The following is a 25,034-nucleotide window of genomic DNA, read 5'->3' as shown; positions in this document are numbered from 1 at the left end:
ATCCAACCAAGGTTCTCACAGTGTACTTAGCTATTTAGCCCTCATCTCTCATCTCCTTTGGTGATAGGAATATTTTTAAAGAGGAATTTTGCCTTGCAGAATATTTTTCCTTCAATTTTGATTTATCTGCTAGTTTTTCTCATCAGTAGATTCAGGTCAAACATTTCTGGCAGGACTATGATGTGGGTGATGTGTTTTTCTTAGTACCCGACATGAGGTTTTAGATGTCACTTTGTTCCATTGTTGGTTTCTATGTAAGTATTAGAATTACTTGCAAAGTTATACAAAAAACCCTGCCAAGATTTTAATTGGAATCAATTCATATTTATAGATTAATTACATCTCTTTATTAGATTTATTCCTTGGTATCTTAAATTTTCTGTGCCATCTAAGTCTTTTTTATTTAAAGATTTGTTTTTATGATAAATGGTGCCTTTTTAAAAATTCTGTATTCTATCTATTTGTTGCTAGGTATTATTTATTACTGATATGATTTCCAGCAGTTCTTTTTCATAAACTAAGTTTGTTACACTTATATTGTTCAAAAGTTAAAAGATACATAATGACATACAGTGAGTCTTCCACTAACCCCAAAGGTGGCCATCTAGTTCCTTCCCAGAGGTAACCAATGTAACTAATTTCTTACATATTCTCCCAGGACTATTTTATATAGGTACAGTAATTGTGTGCATGTATTTATATACATGGAATGTTACCATTAAATAAATGAGAGGGCTCCTAACAGAAATAAAAGCCAGAGAAAGGGCCTATTGTAGGAAGGACAGTTTGGTTTTATAGTCTGATGTTTGTAATGACTGTTAAACTTCCCAAACACTCTGGAAAAAGCAAAGGATTTAATGGAAAGTTCCAAAATACACAACAGCCATTTCCACTCAGTATACTTTGCTACAATGATTCCATGTGCTTAGAAAAAGGAAATAGGGCTCTTTCAAAACCACAGATCACAGTCCTTCCCTGTGAAGCCATTCACTCCTCTTTCAGTGCGTACAGAACATCATCCTGGCTGACGTTGAGCCGCACACGAAGGAGCAGGTCATTCCTGCTGGGCTCCACGAGGAGGAGGCGGCAGGAGCCCAGGTGAGAGCACACTGCCATGGCCTCCGACATGGTGGGATATGGGAGTCCCTCCATCCTGCACAAGGCCACGTGTTGACTGTATACCTAGAAACAAAAAGCAAATCTGAGGTCAACTGCCGAAAAGGTAGTCCTGGGTCTGTAAGCAATTGTTTATTTCTTTTGGGAAAATGAGACACTTCTTGTCCAGGACACTCAGTACCCCAGAATGCATCAGTGGGTGTTTCCCTGGGGCACAAACACAGGGGCAGAATACAGTACTGGCCTCGGAATCAGAGAACAGCAGGTCTGAACTCTGGTTCTACCAATTACCTAAATATGCAACCCAGGGCCAATTATTTCACTTTTTGAGATTCAGTTTTATCTTTAAATATACTACAGTATCCATCATGAGTTAATAGATATAAAATGTCTGGTAACTGTCACTGTTATACAAACAGTCCTTGTCTCTGGGGCTGAGCATTCCAATTGTGCTTGTCAGGAGCAGGGATATTAACCGATTCAGCGCAGGGTCCCTGGCATGCATCACAATTACTGGCACATTGTAGATGTTTAGGCAATATTTACAAATTAAAATGAAAGTCACTCTGCAGAAGAGCAATCTCAGGCTCTAGAAGAACAATAACGGGCAAAACATGACCAGCAACTAAATATTTAGAAAAGAATTTAAAGAAGATAAGCTGAAAGGAAATAAAGAAGTAGCCGGAAGGAAAATTATTTCCTGACGTATCTGTCTAAAACATACTCATACACACACACAGACACACAAACTTCCAGGTACTCAGATACCTTTAACAATTCATCTTCAAAGGCAGTCTGGTACCCATGGACACCAGTTTTAAATAAACCACTAAGACACCAGCCCTAAAGATTCCTTTTACTTGATATAGTTGAAATTATGCTCAGAATGTTTGGATTGATCTTTGTGATTTGTTTTTAAATATAGCTTGTTCTGAAAGACACCATAAGCTATTGTTCATCTTGGACTCTCTCACTTCCAGAAAAGTACCTGGCACATAGTAAAGCTTCAATCTAATATCAGAAACCAGCTGCTAAAGCTCCCTTTTCATACAACTCAATAAAATATCACATAAAAACAGGCACTGGTCTGATATTCTTTAGCATAATCAGATTGGCACAAAATAGTGACAGACTGTTACACAGTGGTTGAAATTTCCACATATTTTAAAGGCACCAGAACAAACTCTAGAAGGATTTTTAAAAAGCAGATCAATCACCTGTTGAAACGTTGCTTCCTCCAGCCCTGATCGACGGAACTCTGCAAGGATGGCTCTCAGGAAGCTCTGTTCCAGCACGGAGGAATTTCTTGAAGAAAATGAGATGTGAATACTATTCAGTGGCTGTACCACCAACCCAGAGGAAAGCCAAATAGAGCTTCTCTGTGTCTTCAGAGAAGAGACAGGAGAAAACTGAGGACTGTTTCCTCCTATAGTCCTATATCATTTGCCAAGGATTCCCCTTCCTTCCAAGTCTCAAAATGATACGAAAAAACACCACTTTGGAAGTGAGGGAACACAGCGACTCTACCTGAACGTGAACCAGCACCCCCACTGCATTCAGTGTGAGAGAAGTTGCTACTTCCTCTTGCTTCCCCAGCACATTACTTCATAAACACCTGGAGTGTAGCTCAACACATGGTCATTATTCTGTTGCACTAGATTACATTTCTGTCTCCCTGACTAGACTATGCCTCAAGAAAAAGGGCAGCGTTTTCAGTAAATGCAGGTTGAATAAGCAGAAGCTTCAAAAGGGAAACATGCTTCCATAGCCCTCCTGCTCTGGGGCCCTCTCCAGTGGTCTTCCAAGGGAGGTGCAGAGTCATGGAGCAGAAGCGGCTTACTTGATGGCAGTGATGTATGATGAGGAGAACATCTCATCGACCGCTTCCAGTAAGTGGGCTGTGGTGACCAGGCCAGGGGAGCCGGGCTTCTGGTGGGAGTACTCACAAATCTCTGTGGCACGCCTACAAATGTCCAGGCAGCGTCGTGCATCTCCAGAGAGGGCTGCTACCTACAGGAGGGAACATTGTATTCCTTGAGATCCCCCTGTCCTCTCAATCCAGGAGAAAAACCATCTGGTTCTGTGTTCAGCTACAAGGAAAGGCAGGGCTGGGAATGCACTTAAGCCTGAAGTTAATTACTTAGCCCGGGCTGGGAACCTGGTGGGAGCCCAGATGTAATCATATTGCGCTTGGGGCCCTTCCCTGAATCTACACCTTTGCCCTGGCTTTACAGATAACTCCACAATGGAAAAGGCAGAAATTCTGTGTTATTTAACATTAGGGAAATGAAGAAATCTAAAAGAAGGGACCCTTGGCCCCAAATCATTATTGAACTATCTGGGAACACAAGGGCTCTTGTTCCTTGAAGAGAGAGAAGAAGCCAAGAGGCTAAGGTAGAGCCTATTTTGGAGAATGATTAAGCCACAGCCTGAGCCTCCCTCACAGCACATGTTAAGTTTTGGAGACCACCTGGTCAACGGCGAAGTGAACCAGAATCAAGAGGCAAGGAAGCCACAATGCTGGAGGACCCAGAGGAATCTGTAGTCGAATGAATCAGAACCCAGCATGCCAGTGGCTGCCTTGCCTTCCATGTGCACAGAGACTGAGGGACTCCTGGGCTCCCTTCACAGGGAATCTGACACTTTCTCCCAAGCTGACATAGAAGGGCCCTTGCATTTTAAATTTCACTGAGGGAACCCCTGGACTCACCATTGCCTGCAAGGCTCTCTCAGTTTCTGTATTCCCAGTGCTTGCCAGCAACCCCCATCATTTGCCTGACAACCATCACAGGCGATGACATCCTGCTGATGGCCTCCCCAAATAACTATTTCCTTCCAAAATTCATGCTATGTTAAGTTTAAAAAAGCAAGTGGTATAGGTATATATACATATATATGTATGTGCATATATATTCACACACAAGTAGTCATTTCTGGGAAGTGGGATTACAGGAGTTTTGAAATGTTTTGCATATATTCTGTTTTCAGAATTCAATTTTAAGGCATTCAAAACAAAAATCACTTTGCCAGTAACCCAAGACAGAAACACGAGCACCGGCTTACATTCTTCCCTCCCTCTCATCTCCCACATCCAAATGGGGAGGCTGTCCTCGGGATGTTTCTGCCCTATTGCTTCTCCTCTCCTCTGATCACCATTACCACTGCCCTGGGAAGCAGAGCCATGTAGTGTTAACAGCATGGATTCCAGAGCTGCTGCGGAGGCCTAGAACCGAAGTGGACACGGGGCCCTGGGAGGCAGAAAACACCCAAAGCGGTCCTCACTCTAAGCGTATCCATGAACCCTGCCCAACCAATGTGAAATCTAAGAGAATACTGTGCATAAACTTGGGACCCAACCCCCACTAAGGCTCAGAATAAGGGGGAGAGACTCACATACAGAAAAGACAGCAAGAAAAGGCCTGTTTTGACCTTGGTGCTAGGTTGCTATAGGATAAGAAAAACCCAACTGAGTCTTTGCAACCACAAGCCCTCCAGGCAGGACACAGGAAGCCTACTCTAGTAAATGTGACTACCCCCGAAAATATGGGAAAGAACTGAAAATACTGAAATTGGCCCAATCAGACTGCCCCACAGTGAAACTCTCAGTGAACGAGCCCCACTCATATGCTCAGAGCTCCCAATCAGCTCTGTAATCTCCACCCTTAGCCCTGAATGGACACCAAGACATCTGAGGAAAGTAACAGTGCAAGATAAAGACCAAAACCAAGAGACAAAAGCATCTTGGAGGAAAAAGGAGAAAAAAATCTCTATAAGTAGGATGGCATAAAAAAGGACTGTTCGGGGGGGGGGACTTTTAGAAATTGCAAGATAGCAGAAGTGGAAAAACTCTACCCAATAGAAGGGTTAGGTAGTAACTTTGAGGCTCTCTTTCCTAGAAAGCAAACTTGGAGACGAGCAGCATATCTGGCTCACCTATGACCCCAGGACCTAATACATTGCCCTGCTCTGAGCAGGTGGCAAAGACGTGTGCTGCTGAGACAGGCACTCCAAGTTCATGTCGTTTTGGGTAAGAAACTAGAAATAAGCCTGTAATTCTTTTAAGTGCTGAATACTGTGGATGTGTGGTTTCTTCCATTCAGCTTGAGACAGATATTTAACCCGCTTTGTTCCTCAGCAGCCTCGCAGAAGTCTTAATGGAATCTCAGTTGGCATTCTCCCAGTGAGACTGGAGGGGGCGGGCACCCCACACTTCATACCTACCATGGAGTGTGAGCCCTGCCGGCACATTACAGACGTGATCTCACTTAATTCTCATAATGACCCAATGGGGTAGCTATTCCCATTTTTCAAAGAAGAAAACAGACCCAGGACGTTTCTAAGTAACTTTCCTATAATCTTCCATATGCCTATTAGTGTTAGAGCCCAGATTCAAACCAGGCTTATCTATTTGACTATACTGCCCTTTTCAATATACAAACTCCCTGAATCAATTAATTTGCATTTGTATTTTGGCCCACCATACTTATAGCCTTCTGATTAATTATACAATAAGAATGTTAAGGAATTTTTCAAAATTTTGTTTCTATTTCTTGGGATTTGTTTTTACAGGACTTCCCAAACGTCTCTTCATCTCCAGAGCACCCAGCACAGGGCTTCTCATGGGAGGTACTCAGCAAAGACTTGCCCTGTGGCTAGGAGCTCCCTAAAGCCGACTTACCTTCCTGGCTACCAACTGGATGGCATCATCCTCAAAGGCCTTTAAATGTTCGAGTCGGGACACTAGGATCTGTTGCAGCTGGCTGTGCGTATAGGGCTGGAAGGACATCCTGGTTAGACCCTGGGGAGTCAAGACAACAGAGAAATAAGTTCATGGATTGCCCACTCTGACAGTCCTGCTGGAAAGCCAGCCTCAAGTCCCCAAATCTGATTTCCAAGTCTCGTATAACAATTGATACATCTCACCCCAGGACCACTGCTTCTGGCTCCTTTCGTCACTGACAATGGCCAGTAGTATCCTGTAGGGCCGTGGTTCTCAACTATTTCTTCATTTGGTTTAAAAGAACTGTTTATTCTACTAGAATCATTCAGAGGTAGATCAGAGTGGAGGGGCTCTAATCCGAGTGGGTGGGAGGCTCTTCAGCTCCTCCACATGCAGGCACAGCCTGGCTTCCCTCACACCTGTAAGTACTTGTTGTGCTTCCTGCCAAACTACAAGATCAAAGAGGGCAGAAACCACGCTGCCTTGCTCACTGCCTGGCAAGGGTAGGTGCTTAATATTCTTAAAAATAATTAAACTTGTAGGGCTCTGTGCTGTTGAAGAATGTACATGCAACAGAACACCAAGGAGATGTTTGTAGAAAATCACACAATGGTGACATATTTATTTCCAACTTAGAAATTGTAAGAATTTTGGAAGCCACATTTCTTACTTTCCCCATTTATTTTAGTTTCCTATGTATTCATTTTTGCAGAACTCCTTGGCCCAGCTTATGGATCTGTAAGAACAGCTTGAGAACGGCCCTACCAGTCGGCTGGACACCCGGTTCATCATGATGCGCTCTGGCAGGTCCATGGTGTTGGCAATGGTCAGGACCACAAGCCGGGCCTCCTTGTGAGTGGGCCAGTCAAAGAGATTGTACATTACGTCTTGTTTCTGAGTCCACAGAAGGTCAAGCTGACGGGAAACAGAGAGAGACACAGGGTCGGCCACAGAGACTGAGCCAGGGCCCCAGAGAAGACCTGTCACCACTGCGTTAGCTGCCCGTGCTCTTGGATCACACCAACAAAGCAGCCGGGCCAGCAACGGACACACGCCTCTCACCCCCAGAGTGGGCTCAGGTGAAGGAAGAAAGGAGACAGGACTTTCCTCCTGCCAAGTATTTGCTCCCAGAACATCAGTCCAGAGCCACGCCACTTCTCCAGCCCTCCCGTGGGCACCGCCTTACCTCATCCACAAGCAGCACAGTAGTGTCCTGAGAGGACCCTCGGGTGCGGAATCGCTTTGCCAGAAGTTCTGCTGCGTGGTTAGCGGTTGCCCTCTGACCTGTCAGCTTCTGCATTGGGGAAAAAATAGGTGTGTAAGCTGTCAGGATTTTACTCTCCTGTATTTAAAGTTAAATCTGCTAACAGAGAAAGCTGTTTAGTCTGAGGACTTCAGTATCCTGTTCTCTGTCTTCCACACTTAGCCTGGGAGAAGAGAAGACACCACAGGAGATGACACATAGTGTCTGAAATGCAAATGAGCCACAGGCTGGTCTCAGAAGCCCCTCCAAAATCATTATTCCATGACTCTATTTATAACTGGACACAACTTGTTCCAAGATAACAGCTAATGAATGGCCTATCTCTAACCCCTTTGCCAGTTTGCCACACTGCCTCCTGAGGTCAGTTTTCACTGTGTTGTTAAATACTGGCTTCCAAAAATTCCTATCCAGCTCCTAGACTTCAGGGTCCTTGAAGGTAGGAATTCTGCCTTCCTTGCCCTTCCTACCTCTACATAAAGGACAATGCTTGTCATGTCATTAGTATGTAATATGCACAAAATTAAGTAAACCTTTCCCTTTTCACATGCCACCAAGAAATGGTATTTTCCAAAAAGCCCAAAAAGCTTTGCTTACCTGCAAGATCTGCACATAGACTTGGTGGGGCTCTGTCAGCTTCATGCCATTGACCTCAATGTATTGAAAGGGGGGAACATCATTTGCTTGGGCTGCCTGCTGTAAGCAGCGTATCACCTCGTGCACAGTGGCAGTCTTCCCTGTCCCAGGGACCCCAGAGATGTACATGCACCTGGGGCAAGAAGAGAAGACCCCGAGCTAGGTCTGGGCCATCTGCCGCACACTACCATCAGTTAGGAGTATGGGAATGTGGGCAGGAGGAAGGACAGAGACTCCTGAAGCATGCAGGTGGGGGCAGTAAGGACCATCCTTGGCAGCTGGTCAAAGTAAGACTTGTTTATATAGAATCAGTTATTTCACAGGAGACACTGTGTACAACGTGCCCACCCAAAGAAGGCCAGTGTCATTTTCTCTGTAAGACAGAATTTCTACTCCTATAGAATTACTCTGACAACAAAAGCTGCTTCAGAAGCTTTAGGCTTCTGTAATGACTCTCCCTGTTCTTCTGACACTGGGAAGAGACTGCTGGGTTGAACTACAGCACCTGGGGTGGTAACTAGCAGGGGCCTTCTGTTCTGACCATCCTGCGTCCCCCAACATGACTCACCCTCCAGTATGGTCAAGGAGTTTGCTTTCCACAAAGTTGTAGATGTCTTGGAATTCCTGTTCCCGACAAGGAAGAGACTGAGGTACAGCAGAAACATGCAGCCTACAGTTGGTGATAAATGAGGGAAAAGGAGGAATTTAGAAGCATTTCAGTCTCTACTCAATAATAAGTGGAAAAGACTTGTATAATCCCTTTCTCCACCCAGATCACCCAACTCACTGGTGCTAACCAACAGTATGTATCACCTGGGGCGCCTTCCCCTAATCACATGAGTGGACCTTATCTCACACACAGTCTGCTTCAGTTGCTTCCCGGCAGGATCTAGGCCTATGTATTTTGACAAAGTCCCCACATAGTTCTAAAGGGTCCTGCAAATGAGAAGCAGTGTCCTGACTAATCACCTGCCATCCCTAAGAACATGGTGGTCACAGACTGGAAACTCCTTCCACAGCCTGTGCACATTAGCTCACCTAGATACTGCCTGAGAGGTTTCTTTCAAACACACACGTTCATTTCACTCTCTATCTTTGTTACGTACACCAGTGACTGCAAATTACTCCCATTTCATGTGAATGAGAGCAGAGGCCTGCTTCTGCCTATCTGAAAAGGGCCCCCGAGCAGTGTCACCTCAGCCGGGCCTCCTCCAGTGTGTTGGTGGGCTCCTGGGCAGCCAGGTTTCGGCTGCGGATTCTGGGAGTTGCATGACGTGGTGTTCTGGGCTCGGGCTGTATTCAAAGGAGAGAACATATTTCAGAAGGAAAAAACAAAGCAAATCAGCAATCTGATTTGTGATGATCTGATAAAGAGAGGTGGTGAATTCCTCTTTGTTCCTTCCTGCATAAAGCACCAAGATGCTTCCTTTCTCCCTCACATTACCCTACATTTTGTTCATAGTGCAAACACAACTTATTTCTAATTTACATATAGTATCAGAATTTGAAAAGTGTCAGTCTGCAGAAAGGATGAATAAAAGTATGGATTAAATACTTTTTCAAAGCAAAATATTACCTTGGAAGAAAGACAAATTATTAAGAAATCCTAACTACTCTGCCCAAAGGCAGGGTAGTGCAGCAGACATAAACTGGGTTTGATTCATAAGATTCTCCTCTAGATTTCTTTGAAAATATGGTCAAACTTTAGCTCAGAACGTCCACAATCCCTTGCATAGTAGTTGTGAGACAGGAAGGAAGAGGGCAGGGCACAATCATTGAGAGAATGACACAGCAATTGAAGATAGGACATAAACTGGTTAGAACCAACTCTGCCCAAGATGGCAGAACATCTGACTTCGAGGACACCTTGAGCCTTGTTATAGGGTCACTATGATACATTAACACACTAAACAGAACACCCACAGGTGCCATGACAGCTCCCAGGGTGACCATAAAAGGCCATGAAGTGTGCAGTGGCCCAGTTCCTGGAAATTCCTGCCCCTTCCCCAAATAGTTGGAATAATCTTCCTACTTGTTAGAAACTAACCACCTCCACACCTCAGGCCATCTTTTGAGATGGCCCACATTCTCTTCTGAGATGGCCCACACTCTGAGCAAGTTTATTTAGAAAATGTATCTTTCTAAATAAACTGCCTTTCACTTTACTATGGCTCATTCTTGAATTCTTTGCTGTGCGAAGCCAAGGACCCTCACTTGGCAGGGCACATCCCAGGGACTCTCCTGAGATGTGAGACATGACCATCCTCTTGTGCCCCATTTTCCTACAGCACTTGGAGAAACCTTCCCAGATTTTTCCACTCCAAACCCTAGGGTCACTGTTCAGGTTAGGCCAACAGCCCTATTTTACTATTCTCTTTTTCCCTTGCTACTGGCTCATTAGAGCAGGCCTGCTACCCTGTAGCATTTATGGCATTTTCACAAAGCACTCCATTCTGTGGGGGCATTTCTCCTACCCACCCTCAGCTTCCAGCCAAGCAATAGTGATAATCTCTCCACCTCTTCAGTTAGGCAGAAAGCGTTTAGTCCTAACAGTTTAACTTGGCGAACACAGGAAAGGAATAACAAAACCTTGCTGAGAAGGTTTCAAAAAACTGGGCAGACTTCTACCCTTTTTATTATGCTAAAGAGGCCCCCCCCCCACCCTATATCCCTTCTTTTGGGTGGGACTCAGAAGACGCAATCAAACCAGATGTACGGTGAGCTATTCACATCATAAGTCTGCCTCTAAACAAAGTGATCGATTGGATTTCCTTCCTCCACTACAGGTCTTTCTTTAACTTCACACAAGCTCAATCACATTTTTCTTGATATGGAAAAATGGAGATCAGCTTTAGGAAAAAAGCTCTAATTAGGCATTTCTAAACTGTTCTAAAGAGCAAGATGCTCCAGGAAAAAAGTTTCCTAACATGCTCATGCCCTCTTGGAAGGTCACAGTAACACCAGTAAGTTAATGGCCTTAAGAAGTCATGTGATAGTGAAACCAGATTAACTTTGTTTAATCTAAACGTTTCTCAAACTTATTTGAGCACAATAAGATGCTCTTTTCTTAACAGCTTTCAATGTTCTGCTAGAGTTCCATGGGAAGTAGAGAAATGTCCATTTATCATCTCTTCCATCTTACTGCTACACAATTCACTACCAGCACCTAAGCAGTGTATCCTCAGCTGTATCAAGAGGCACAAAAAAACCAACAACCCGGCCCAACAGCTCTGGATTCAGTGTCCCCTGAGCACTGACCACGCACAAATCTATGCAGCTTTCGCAGGAAATGCAAAGACAAGAGGTCAGTTCTTGTCCTTCCCTCAGGAAGTTCGGCTCTTGGTCACTTGGTTCTGTATCTTAAAAGGAACTTGGACTCAAGTCACTGTCTACTGGATCCATTTTCAGTCCAAGGATTCACCTACATCCTTTCCTCCATGAATATTCCCAGGGGCATAGTTTGAATATGACAGATCTGTGCTCAGAATCCAGTTGTTACTAGTTGTGTGAGTTCAGCCAGGACAATTTCTAAATTAAGAGAGTGGTGCTTCACTGGAAAATAAACCTGAAAGAACCTTACAGTTTTCTTTGGTGTTTTGGAGGGAGTCTGTAAGGATGACTTCATAGAAGAGCGTAGGTTCCTGGACACACTGCTGTGTGTTCTCCTTGGAAGGGGGGGTGGAGAGGCCTCATCCTCCTCACTGCCAGAGTCTGAAATCTCTGCTGCCGGCAGAAACTCTTCCCCTTCTTCGTCACTTTTACTATTACCTAAAAACCTGAATGGTGGGACACATTATTTCCTGATATTCAGTGTCTGAAGTCTAAATAAGAAGCTCCTAATAGGTCAGTGTGGATTAGAGGTATTGCAGAGTCTTTCCTGCAACTGAGCAATACAGGATGTGCTCCACTTCTTGGGCCCTTGCTCCTGAAAGGCTTTGCTAAGGGCTTTATTTATATTATCTTATTAAACCCCTTAACAACTTTGTGACTTGCTTATTATTATTAATTATTATTATTATTACTCCCATTTTATAGATGAGGAAACTAAGGCTTAGAAAGGTTAAGTAACCTTCCCAAAGATAGTAAATGACAAAGCCCAGGTTTAAATCCAAGACTATCAGATTCAAAGTGCATGCTCTTAGGCACCCCACTAACAGTCTTGCTGGGTGTAATAATTATGGGGCCCTGGGAGCCACCTAAACTCAGGGCCACCTTTCTTGCCCCTTTCAAACTAGGACATTTATGTGAAATTTACATAATTCTAGACATTGTAGGTAAAAAGTGAATTTCAGTGGATTAGCAAATAACTAATGACGTAAGAGGCTTTAAGTAGGATTATAGATATTACAGATGGCAGCCACATTCTTCTGCCTGCCAAGGAGCAGTCTTACCTAAGTTGCTGCCTAATCCGGTTCAAAGTCAGGAGAGAACTCTTTCTGCGGATACGATGGGGAGTAGAGGTAGCTTCATCCCGAAATTCTGGCTCTTTGGCCTCCCTGCAAGATTATCACAGCACGGTTACGGGAAGCAATTTCAAGTACTAGGGATCAGCAGCAGGACTAGAAGATAGTCAGGTGGCCTGACTGGCTCCTAGCATTTCTATAGCTACTTTGGAAGGAGCTAATAGTTTGTAATTGAAGTCTGACTCAGACTCAGAGATCATGGTTTGCCAAAAGCTTATCATTTAAATCTGACTTACCAACTCCCCAGCTAGAGATCAGAATATCCTAATCCTAGTTTCTTACCGTTTTTTAAATTTCTGACATATCTATGAATTTACTGTCCATTGAGGCTCAAGGTGCGCAGAAATGCAGCTATATTTTTAATACAAAGCACTTATCAAGAAAACCTATTATGAGCCAGATGCCAGAGTTTCTGAGCAGAAAACACTGAAATTTGGGGCTTATCACATTATTTGTGCTGCCTGTTATTTACAAAAATTGTCTGGGGTTAAACTGCAAAGTTTGTTCTAGATGCATTATCTTCATGTAATATGTGTATTAGAGAATGGTTTCTAGTTAAAAAAAGAAAAAGGAAAAAAGAAAAACTGACTTAGAAAAATCACTGTTAAAATGTGGCAGAGTCACAGCAAGTAATGAAATCCAGGACTGAAGAAATTCAGGTTTAGGAAATTATCTTCTGCAGCAGTGATCCCCAAAGGGCAGCTAAGTATATCAGAAAATCATCCAAAGAGCATCTCAAAAATGCAGATTCCTGGGCCTAACACTTGGAGACTATTCACTACGTCTAGGAAGAGGCTCAGAAATCTTTATTTTGGAAAAGCTAGTGATTCTGTGACACAGGCAGATTCGTAGCCTACTGCTCTAACTTTATTGTGACCCACACGTTTCACATCATGTGAAGGATCTCAATTTGCTCTGTGGGAGGCAGGGTAACATCCCTGGTCACCTCTTTCTGATGTTTTCTGGTTTCAGAACCACCAAAGGCACCACCGAGGATTTCCGTCCCCCCCTGGTAGGGGTAAGTGTTCTTTCTTCACTAATCTCTGTCGTTTTCAAAGCTGGGACTCGAGTTCTCAAGATCATGTGACAATCAGGTGAAGCCTTCTTGTCATCCTTGGCACAAGAGTGTTGAATCTCTCCAGTTTTCTCTGGGGCTTGCAGAGCTGGAGACAAGGTCTGAGCCCCATCAGGCTGAGATCTCTTAGAAGGTGAGGTGATCTCCGAGAAGGCCACTTTCCGTTTTGTTCTTCCAGGAGAATCCAATGAGGCTCTCGAAGTCTGCTGGGAAATCCTAGTGTTAGGTGTCCTAGGGAAACCTAAGTTCAGGAGAGATCACCACAAACAATGTATGAATTTTGTAACTAGCACTATACACACCCCCTATACAATCTCTTTATAAATTCATTCATTGAGTGATACAAAGACATAAGTTATCCATATTTTGAATTATTCTTTGCTTTCTTTCCCCAGGCCAGGTAGCTCTTACTATTTTTAATCTCTCACTTAAATTCCATGGGTAATTTTCCTAGTTAGAACCATAAGTCAACAGTTAAATCAGGCTTTTGTAGGTAAACATCCAGATCAGCTTTTCCCTGAAGTAATCTACCAGAACATTGGTTCTCAGCCAGGGTGATACTGCACACCCTCAGGCCCCATTCAATAGCATTTGAAAAAATTTATACCAATGGCTCTGTTGAATAACACAAACAAGTGGGAGTATACCAAACTAAAAAGCTTCTGGACAACAAGGAAACAAAATGAAAAGGCAGCCTGCTGAATGGGAGAAAATATTTGCAAAGCATGTATCTGATAAGGGGTTAATACCCAAAATATATCAAGAACTCATAGAGTTCAAGAGCAGAACAAACAATAAGACTAAGAAATGGACAGAGGACCTGAATAGACAATACTCCAGAGAAGATACACAGATGGCCAACAGGTATATGAAAAGGTGCTCAACATCACTAATCATCGGGGAAATGCAAATCAAAACCACAGTAAGATAGCCCCTCACACCTGTCAGAATGGCTATTATCAAAAAGACAAGAAATAACAAGTATTGGCGAGGATGTGGAGAAATGGGAACCCTGATGATGGGAATGTAAATTGGTGTAGCCACTATGGAAAAGAGCATGGAGGGTGCTCAAAAAACTAAAAACTACCATATGATCTAGCAATACCATATCTGGGTATTTATCTGAAAAAAACAGAAATGCTAACTCAAAAAAGATAAATGCATCCCCATGTTCACTGTAGCATTATTTACAAAAGCCAAGACATGGAAACAACCTAAGTATCTATCAATGGATGAGTAAATAAAGATCACATGGTATGTATATACAATGAAATATTATTCAGCCATAAAAAAGGAGATCCTGGTATTTGTGACATAGACAGACCTTGAGGGCATTATGCTTAAGTGAAATCAATCAGACAGAGAAAGACAAATACCATATGATCTCACTTACATGTGAAATCTAAATAAAAAAACAAAAACAAAAAAACAAAATCCAAGCTCATTGATATAGAGAACAGACTTGTGGTTGCCAAAGGAAGAGGATGAGGATGTGGGCAAAATGGGTAAACGTGGGCAAAATGGGTAAACATAGTCAAAAGGTACAAACTTCCAGTTATAAAATAAAATAAATTAGTCATGAGGGTCTAATGTACAGCTTGATGACTACAGTTAATAATAGTGTAGTGCATATTTGAAACTTGCTAAGAGAATAAATCTTAAAAGCTCTCATTACAGAAGGTTGTAACTATGTACGGTGATGGATGTTAATTAGATTTAATCAGTTTGCAACATACACAAATATCAAATTACTACGTTGTACAGCTGAAACTTATATGCTATATGTCAACTGTCCTTCAATTTAAAACAAAGGAAATTTTGATACATGCTACAACATAATGAACCTTGAGGACATTATACTAACTTAAACCAGTGAGAAAAGGATAAATACTTCATGATTCTACTTATATGAGGTATCTACAGCAGTCAAATTCTGAGACAAAAAATAGAATGGTGATTGCCAGATCATGGGCATGGGGAAATGGGAAGTTATTATTTAATGGATGCAGAGTTTCAGTTTTGGAAGATGATGGGGATGGTTGTATAACAATGTGAATGTACTTAATGCCATTAAACTGTATACTTAAAAATGACTAATATGTGATGTATGTTTCAACATGTGTCTGATCAGTACCTGGCCCACTGCTGCACTAACTCAGTACTGTAGCATGAATTAATATTTCACCATTTTCCTTTAGTCTCAGTATTGGCCACTGTGACCCATTTCACACTTACTGCTGAGCTCCAGCCTCTTCCTTGCCCTTGGGGTGACAGGATGGGAAGGAGTTTGGCGAGATTTGGAGGTGGAGTGCCTTGATTCAATCCTTTTGACTGCATGTTCTGTGGTCCAAGAAGGGCTTTCTGTACTCTTAGTTTTGGCTTCCAAGGGCTTCTGGCATCTAGGGCTGCCTTCTTGTAGCTTATCCAACTGTGCAATTAGTTCTGGAGATAGTGGTTCAAATTTTTTCTCATTCCAAGATAGTTTCACAAAGAATGTCTTCTCATTTTTCAGATCCATAGGTATTACTTCCCCTGGGGCTAAAGCTACTACCTGAATTTAGGAAGTATAGATGATAGAAAGAAATGAGGACCAAAGGAGCCAAGGAATGTTGAATGAGAGCTATGATTAAAAAGCAGTGAAGTCTGCATTCTTATCTGGAACCTTACTTTTCCAAACAAAAGAGGCATGGATGTGGCATAGCATACTTCTACGGACCTCTCCTTGCTGATATCCATACCTCTTGTTGCTTTCTTTTCTAGCACACCAAATTTCTCCACAAAAACTAAGGATGCTCCCCTGCTCGACAGTCTACAACGACTCCCTAGTCTAGCAAAACCAGATAACCTACATTGATTTTCAGTGCCTTCTAAAATCAGGCCCCATTTTACCTCCTGAGTGCTCAACACCCTTTTCCACCACTAGTCGAGCTTGGCTTGTCACCACCTAGCTCATTCCCACCATTACGTTCCTGCCTAAACACCCTTTTCTGCTCTCTCCCTTTTTCAGTCGACCCATCTTGCTGCTTCAAATTCTATATCTGCTTTTCACTCCTTCCCTCATTTAACTCAGAGATAAACTATTTTGTGGCATATGATATGCTGGGCCCACAGACTGGAAAATTTGACTATAGTCATGCCAGGCCATAATCTCTCATTAAACCAATCACCTAATCACCATGCAACCACATTTCACATCAAGATCTAATCCCTTTCAGGGGGGCTGAAGTAGCTTGAGAAATAACCCATATCTTAGTCTCCAAACCAGTGTCTCAATTCAGCCTACAGCTAGCTCACTGGAACCTGATTTATCATAAAATCCCATAACACAAATTGCCTGTAGCAACTAGCACTCTTTGTACTGATTTACTCAAGGTGACATCCTCATTCAAACAAGCATATTCACCCTCATAATGTTTTATGCCTTCCATAATCATTGTTAAATATAATTTCCCACTGTGATACATTTGCTAATTCCCGCTTATCCCTCAGGTCACAACCTAAATGTCACTTCCTCCAGCAGGCTCCTAATACATGGTAAGTACTCTCCAAAAACATCTGTTGAGATGAAGTAGGCAGGCAAACAGAGAAGATATCAAAGAGAGAAAACTTCATTTCTGTGGGGTAAATTAGAGCCAATAATATTTTTGAGGTCATGAAATTTAGGAGGTGGCCAGAAATTAGCTTCAAGACAGAACTAAAGATCAAAACATCACCTACCTGCACATGGCCAATGATGGTCTCGGCATTAATGTTGCTGTTACAGGCAGGGTAATCATACCAGAATATCTCTTGTGCAGCAGGCTTTCGGCCCAGCAAATTCTGCTTATTGACAGGGACTTCACAGAATCGCATAAACCACTGTACTCGAGCACGTTTCTTGGAATAAGTTGCAGAATCTAGGAGGGATAGGTGAAAAACGTAAGGTTAAGAAAATGTGGGAACATTTTATTAAGCACTTCCTATGTGCCAGACACTGCTAAACACTTGGTAATAATTAACACATTATCTTTAATCATCACAATAATCCTACAAGGTAGGTACCATGGCTGTCTCCATTTTACAGTGTAATCACATTACAGGGACCTCAAATAATTTTTCAAAGGTCACAGAATCAACCGACAGCAATCTGACTCCACTCAGCACCCACGTTCTTCTCACTTTGCTCCACTTCCTGATGGTGCTGTCAGTCATCAAGTAAGTTACAAAAGGCATTTGGGAGGAGCAATTCTAATCACAGGCACTGAAGAAATTTTGCACATCGGTGATTATAAAGAAACTATCAACCAGCAGCAAAACAAAACTACTGACAAGACTCAGAGCATCAGCCACTGAGATGACTTCTGGCAAACATATGATTGCAATCTTCAGCTTTATCACCTTAATAACCCATTCATACCACTCCATACCAGTGTTAGCTCCAAGTGAAAGGACATACACTCATTAGTGCCACCATCATCATCACCTCTTCTCTTCCTTAGCTCTGTTCAGAGAAAGGCTGAAGCCATCCAATGGCGCACAACACACGGATTCTAAAATCTATACACAAAGGCCCACATCTCAAATACAAAAGCCCACACTGCTGCTGTGCTCCCTCTAGTGGATGCTGGTTTGATGAGGTTTTCCTTCATACTTGTCAAATACTCTCTGCGATGTAAAACATCATGCTCTCGCTCTACCAGTTCCTTTTTTTGGGCATACACACTGCCACAGGGCTAACTACCATATACTCCTCTCCTAGCTCTTGGCAGAGGTAGTTTTGTATAGTTTTAAATTTCTATCTTTCTTCTTAATCTTCCTTTTGGAGCTCTGCCTCATTCCCACCTTTCGGTGCTCTTCTCTGCTCTGTAGAGGGTTAATACCTCTGAGGCTGTGAGTGTGGACTTGCAGGCTCAGGTTAACACTACCTTCAGTTTCGCTCCTCTAGTCGTAAAGGCAGTAGTGACTTTCTACCCTTACTGATCTCTGGGAAACACCATCATTTGCTTCTCCAGCCTTTTCAACACTTATGCACTAGTACCTCTGGGAAGATAAAACATGTGAAATGTTTTTATTTTCCTGACTGAACATCAATCAAATGATACACCTTCTCAATCCAACTTTCCTCCTCACTGGTAAAAGCCATTTTGCATTTGCAAAATTACTTTCTCATGCCAAAATTAAAGAATATGTCTCTAAGAGTGCATATCACTTATCCCCCCACCCCTTTTCCTAAATTCATCTTTTCTCTCCATTCCAACAGTCTTGCCTTAAAGGCCATTCTTACCCACTCCTAAAAGTAATGGAAAAGTTAAATTCCTGAACACCACAATCCTATTTTTACCTAATACTGCTCTAGTGAGTAAAGAAGATCACAGGTGGAAGAGGGTACAGCTGGTGCTTAAGTGACCCCATATGTACACCCTATATGCTGCTGTGAACAGAGGACAGTAGCTGTCTCTTTCCCCACCTCCTAGCACTTCCTAATCATTCATGACAGGAATGCTGTTCATCCCAGCCCCAAACTCACCGTCTTCAAACAACTCAAGCAATTTAGCAACATATGGATTTTCATCATCATCTCCTTCAATCAACACAAACTGTCCAACTTGGATATGAATTTCAGTCGAACAACCTTCTTTTTTCACACTCATTTCTCTAGGAAATAACAGAGAAACATGTTAGGAAATCACTTAGGGTGGGCCAAGCTCTTTAGACCCCTGAGCACAGAGCAATATGTTCTTTAACTGGAAAACCCCCTGAATAGTTTCTCTCTGCTGACAGCTCTCCTACTAGAAACCAATGCACCTGTAAAGTCATAAGTGAGAGTAGATGAAATGAGTTGAATGAATTGTTTAAGCATGGATGATGAATCCAAAGGCCTTAATATGAACATTAACTTCTCACAGTTACTGACAAAGAACAACAAAGGACTGAAGGATTCCCAAGGCATGAAAGCTACCCAGTAACAACATCAAATTGTTCAGAGATCTCTAGGGCTGAGAGAACATAGTAATAACACCTAATCCTGCCCTGTTATCATGCAGAATTACACAGAACCCACCTGAAACAGACATGACATTATCAGACATATTGAATTTTATTAACCTGACATAATGTCTTCCTGTATCACAAGCTGTAATATTTATGCTACCATCTTCTAGCATCAAAGAAAACCCCTCCCGGCAACCAATTCATATTTACTGTCCCTCAATTCTCAATCTGCAGTAACTAGAACACCCTGGATACAAGTTATGAACAGCTTAGCTTGGAGAAGGTTTTAGTCCCAGGACAACCAAAGGACTCCACTCACTTGTAGGTTTGGCAGTGTAGTTTTCGATCCAACAATGGCCTGCCAACCCAGGAATAAATCTGTCTGGTCTTCAGCCTTGTAGGATAGTGCGCCATGGCTCCTGTGTAAAAGTTCACTGTAAGTTAACATGACACACTCTGATGGATTTTGGGACATAGTTCCTGCCTTCAGTGAGTTCAGCCTTCTTTTCTGCCCCTACTACACTCCCACACATTTTAGACTTAGGAAAAAAATTTTTTTTGAGGAAAAAGTCAAGCTCTATGAAGATTGAACATAGGCAAGTCAGTATCATCTGTGTGCATTTTGAACTACGCCTTATCTCTTCCCATCCAGGGCAAGAGAAGGGTCAGTATGTAAGAAAAGAAACTATAGACGTTTAGAAGTACTTACATTGTGCACAAGGCACAATGACAGGTAAACATCTGACAACTTGAAACTGAAAGACAGTGATACAGTAGTTGTATCTTCATAATATTTATAATCTAGGTAGGGATAAAATATAAATACACTAAAGACAACTAACAGTGCAAAGAGTCAAGAGAAAGAGCCAGAGAGACGACTGCAAGTTAGAGGACAGGTCTTATGGCTGTTTGGGGAGGAAGGGTTTCCTACTGGGGTTTTCTAAACTAAATACTAAATACTAAATAGCTCTTGATAGGATGGATGAAATCAGGGATTGCAAGGATGGAGGCAAAAACATGCAAGAGGCATTCGAGGGAACGGCAATGGATTTTTATCAAGTGTATCATTCCGCTTCACATTAAAAATAAAACAAAAAACCCAGTGTCACTAACCTGTACTGCTCTGGCAGTTGGAAGGGGTATTTTTCTTTGCAGCTGACAGGTACAGGTACTAGACACAAGAATAGCTGAAAAGAAATAATTGCATTAAAATATGCAGGGAAAAAAGGCATTTTTACTGACAATACAGAAATGTGAATGAAAAATCCAAACATATCTGATAATCTTCTTTACAATTTGGAAGCTACAATCTACTAGTCCTAATAACAATCCATAATCTTAAGTTTAATAGTTTTTTGAGGGTTTTTTTGGTGGGGGGAGGTAATTAGGCTTACTTATTTATTTCTTCTTTGAGTAAGTACAGGGGATTGAACCCAGGACCTCATGCATGCTAAGCATACAGTCTACCACTTGAGCTATATCCTCCCCTATCATCTTAAGTTTAAGTTATTAAGAAAATAATCCTTTCCTCTAAATTCAACACTTTTCTAATGGAGCTAAAGTTTGACAAAGCGGGGTTTAAAAAAATTTTTTTTTTAAATCCAGTTTGACAGAATTACTCTGAATTACTGAGAGAGGGACCAATAATTTCAGTCCATGTTGAAAACAGAATTAGAATAGTATATTGACATCCTGATTAAACAAGCTGGTTTCCTAAAGGTCAGTAGCCTTATGTCCTACATTCTACTTGGGAACATTTTGACCCCTAAGATTTCCTGCTTTTAGAAAAGGCATTTTTTAATATACTTTGAGGAAATTAATTAGCAAAAAAGAAGATACTGAGTCATTGGTAAATGCACAACTTACAAATGATGCCTGAATGATTACTATTTAGAACATTTAGAGAATAATTCACAACATAGTACTATAAAAATCAGCCTGATTTTAATTAAATACATTGTAGAAATGAACAAACAGTAAAGACTGATGAGTTAAAACAAGTAGAAGATTTGTGCTCAAGTAAAAAAATGCATTTAGATTCATTATATCCAATAAACTATTGGTTAAAAGTTGGTGTAAGTGAATCTCAATAAATGTTCAAAGAAATATATAACCCTAACTTACCTTCAGTATAATGGAAGATGTAACATGAAACTATCAGAAGTAAACTTGGAACTTTTCACTTTTCCACAATGAAATCAGGCAAAATAGGCTACTGAAATACAAAGGATACAAGTAAACAGCAGTACTCACTAAGCTCCATCATTTTAAAAAATAGAGTATCACTGAGAGTGCTTTGTGGCAAATTTGGAATCTTCCAATATTTTCTACAATTCTTGAATAATTTAACTGCAGAATAAATGCCCTGATTTGTCACATTGTCTGTGATATTTGATTACATTGGCACAAGGATCTCATGTTTTCAAACCAAAAACTGGCATACACAAGGACAATCTCCAGACCCCTAAGGTACTCATGTATATGTAAAGGCATTAAATCCACGCTCTCAACGTTTTTAAATCCAGACCATATTTTAGCTTATTAAAGCAGGCATCCTCCTTCAAAACCCAAGCCAAGATAAAATGTAACATTCCTTGTCTAGACCATGAGCTGTGTTCACTGAGACCAATATAAGCATATATGTGTGCAAGGGAGGGTGATTTATCCAAGGCTGAGCAGGTTGGGGTGTCAGAAGGCTCTCTGGGCCTGACCCACATAACCTGCCTCACTTCAGTCTGTCAGTGCTCCAGGCCTGCTTTTCCAAACAGCAAACAGACCAAGGTTGTTAGTGCCCTCAGACTTAAGCAATTGCCCTTCTCTCTTCCTGCGAATCTTTGCAAGAATGTCTCAGGTCTCAGCTTCAGTGAAACTTCCTCAGATAGGTCTTCACTAATACCCAATGGAAAGTTACCCCTGACACCGCTCCCGCCTGCCCTTCAGGGTCATGCTCCATTACACCACCCTGTCATCAAGGCAATAACCATTATATTACTTTCTTATTTGTTGTACTTCCTACATTAGAATGTTAAACTCCAAAAGAGCAGGGATCTTGGGATCTTGTCTATATTGTTCATAACTGCATTTTGCACATGATAGGTGAACAAATGAATGAATGAACAAACTGCTTTTAAAAAATCATTAGGACAATACCAAGTGTGATAAGGTAGGGCAGTCAGAACCCTCATACACTGCTGGAGGGCATGTAAATTGGTAAAACCACTTTGGAAAATTGGCAGTATCTACTAAAGCTGATGCATATCCTATGACCCAGCAATTCCAACAGAATATACCCAACAGGAAAACATACACATCAACAAAATACATGAACCAGAATATACATAGCAGCACTATACAGCAATTAAATTAAACCAACCACAACTGCACACGTGAGGAAAATCTCACAAAATAACGAGCTAAAGGAATCAGACACCAAAAGAATATATAGTATATTGATTCCATTTATACAAAGGTCAAAAAAGGGTAGAAGAAAAAAAAAACCTACGGGATTAGAATATAAGGTAGCTAGGTGACTGAAAGGAAGCACAGTGGTGTAGTGGGGTGCTTCTGGGATAATGGTCATGTTGTTTCCTGATCTGGATGCTAGTTACATGGATATGTTCTCTTCAAGAAAACTCAGTGCACTGTACACTTATGACTTGTGCACTTTTCTATATGTATGCTATTTTTCAATGAAAAGTTCAAAAAATTAAATCAGGAGTCCTTCTGAAAAGGCACTCTAAGGAGATCATACATACTATCAGGACTCTGTACTAATACCCGACTTTCTTACCCTCAACCCATTACTACATCTCATCCACCATCTGCAAAGAGATTCTCCAACAGGGGTTTTGAATGGGGTGGAAAGGCAGGCCTGACTTGGCCTAGCAAAGGCTTTGGCTTCCAGAAGATACTACAGGCTCTCAATGTTGCTGATATCAGAAATCTGGAACACACACACCACCCAGTCCAGGGGCCACACCCAAGGAAAACAGATAAGGAAGCTGCAGGAAAATAATGATAGCAGTTATTTATTGACCCAATGAGACAGAAGGTAGAACCAAAACTCTTGATATATTTATCTGATTTAATCCTCACAGTAACCCTAAAACAATGCTGGTCCATAGTAAGTGCAAAGTAAGCCCTCAGTAATAAATATTTGCTGAATGAAAGGTAGATGCTATTAGCACTCCAAGATGATAAATTTTCCTAATGTTATAGAGATGGCGCAGTCTTAATTCAAATGCTGAGCAGCTGGATTTCAATGACTGTGCTCAAAACCACTTCACTTTAGAACATCTTGTATGAAAGTGAACAATGTAAATATACGTCCAAGAGAGCTTGTTTCTGATGTGCTTATTCCAATAAGTCAGGCTTCCCAGCCACTGACTTAAAGGTCAAATGAGCCTCAATTTCCTTATCCACAAAATGCAGATAATAGAAACTTCCTTCCATTCAATCATGTTTATTTATTAATCATCCATTGTGTGTGACGCACTAATCTAGAATTAATGAGGATTAAGTGAAAAAAATGCAAAATGGTAAATTCACTTTCTCACTCCCTTAATCCCTTGCATTTATCTGTAAGAAACTGTGTTTTTGGTAACTTTATGAATTTGCATTCAATTTCAGAAGTGTCATAAACCTTCTAAAGCCCACATATTGCCCTTTGTTACATTAAAAAACTGTTGCAGAGAAACTTGATAAACATGATAAACATGATCTCACGTCAGAAACCTCCAATGGCATTCACAAGCACCCAATACAGCAGGGAAGAGGGTACCACTTTTACAGACAACTAAAACTGAAAATTGGCATTTCTAGTCATTGCGGTTTGTCCTGCAACACAAGAATCTCGCAGGACAAGAATCTAGCATCTCCTGCCTCTTAAGTCCAGTACTTTTTCCAATGGTCAAAATAGAAAGCTCTTCTATTCCGGGGTTAGACTAAAGGAATAAAAGAGGTGCCATTAGACTCTCTTCCTAGGAAAGAAGGTGGAGGAGAGCCCAGCAGTTAAGAGCCGCTCATCTGGGGAAGAAAAGGCCCGGGTAGAAACTCAGGTTGCTTAGTCTTAAAAAGGGACTTAAACAAGTCTCTTTCTGAGAGCAACTGCTCCATTTGTAAAATCGGGTAATAACTTCTGCTCCGCCTTCCCTGTGGTGCTTGTTACACTACGGTTGAAAGGAAGAAAAGATGCGAATGCTTCACAAGGGCCACGCAGAGAGAAGGGGTGGTTCAGATCATTACTGAGAGTCTCAGGCCGCCGAGGACAGGAGTGTTCACGCTTCTCCGCCGTTGGCTTCCGGTTTCCCCACTGCAAACCCACAGTCCCCGGCAGAGCGGGAAGCCTTTTAGAAATCGGGATGTGGAAGAAGACCGCTCCTAATGGGCTTAGAACAGTGCCTGGCACTTAGCAGGCGCTCAGTAAATATCTGCTGAATGGGGCTGAATGGGTCCACAGAGAACAAATTCCTCAGTCCCCGCGGCTCAGGTCCCTCTCCAGCCCGGGAGACGCCACACTCACCGGGTGCCGAAGCCTGCTCAAGCTAGGCACAAGCCCTCCGCTTCCCACCTCCGCTTCAGGAGCTCGTGGGGCTGCAGTAACCCTCACCTGCCCCAGCTAGACTCCTCTTAACAGCCCCCAGCCGCGCAACGGAGCAGAAATGGGCGCCTCGCTGGGAATGAAAAGAAGGTGGAGAAAAGAAAACTTCGCGCCAAACGTCGTGGCCCCGCCCCCAGGCTGTCTCCACGTTCTGTCACCAGCCGGCCTTTCCACCCCGCCCACCTAGGAGGGGA

General features: G+C 42.1%; 1 protein-coding gene across 4 annotated transcripts; it reads right to left on the bottom strand.

Moving 5' to 3' along the window:
• Window positions 1-835: 835 nt before the first annotated feature.
• Window positions 836-24,962, bottom strand: ORC1 (origin recognition complex subunit 1). Of its 4 annotated transcripts, none has more exons than XM_074376496.1 (19): window positions 24,850-24,962; window positions 21,366-21,456; window positions 20,355-20,428; window positions 19,561-19,660; window positions 18,778-18,905; window positions 16,989-17,167; window positions 15,507-15,822; window positions 13,143-13,512; window positions 12,125-12,229; window positions 11,314-11,509; window positions 8,929-9,026; window positions 8,302-8,403; window positions 7,695-7,866; window positions 7,023-7,130; window positions 6,602-6,751; window positions 5,795-5,914; window positions 2,957-3,126; window positions 2,334-2,421; window positions 836-1,182 (listed from the first exon to the last, which is right to left on the bottom strand). In XM_074376496.1, the coding sequence occupies exons 4-19, from the start codon at window positions 19,653-19,655 to the stop codon at window positions 988-990; spliced, it is 2,592 nt and encodes an 863-aa protein (XP_074232597.1). In that variant the 5' UTR covers window positions 19,656-19,660; window positions 20,355-20,428; window positions 21,366-21,456; window positions 24,850-24,962; the 3' UTR covers window positions 836-987. The 4 variants fall into 4 exon arrangements, 3 of the variants coding, with proteins under 3 accessions (XP_074232597.1, XP_010950140.2, XP_074232596.1); XM_010951838.3 differs by having other exon boundaries at window positions 24,763-24,921; XM_074376495.1 differs by having other exon boundaries at window positions 21,366-21,453; window positions 24,763-24,920.
• Between the last annotated feature and the right edge of the window lie 72 nt (window positions 24,963-25,034).

Source organism: Camelus bactrianus, chromosome 13 (genome assembly GCF_048773025.1).
Source record: "Camelus bactrianus isolate YW-2024 breed Bactrian camel chromosome 13, ASM4877302v1, whole genome shotgun sequence".
NCBI lineage: Eukaryota > Metazoa > Chordata > Mammalia > Artiodactyla > Camelidae > Camelus > Camelus bactrianus.
The sequence above is the reverse complement of the archived record's forward strand: the minus strand, read 5'-3'. Positions and strand labels throughout refer to the sequence as shown.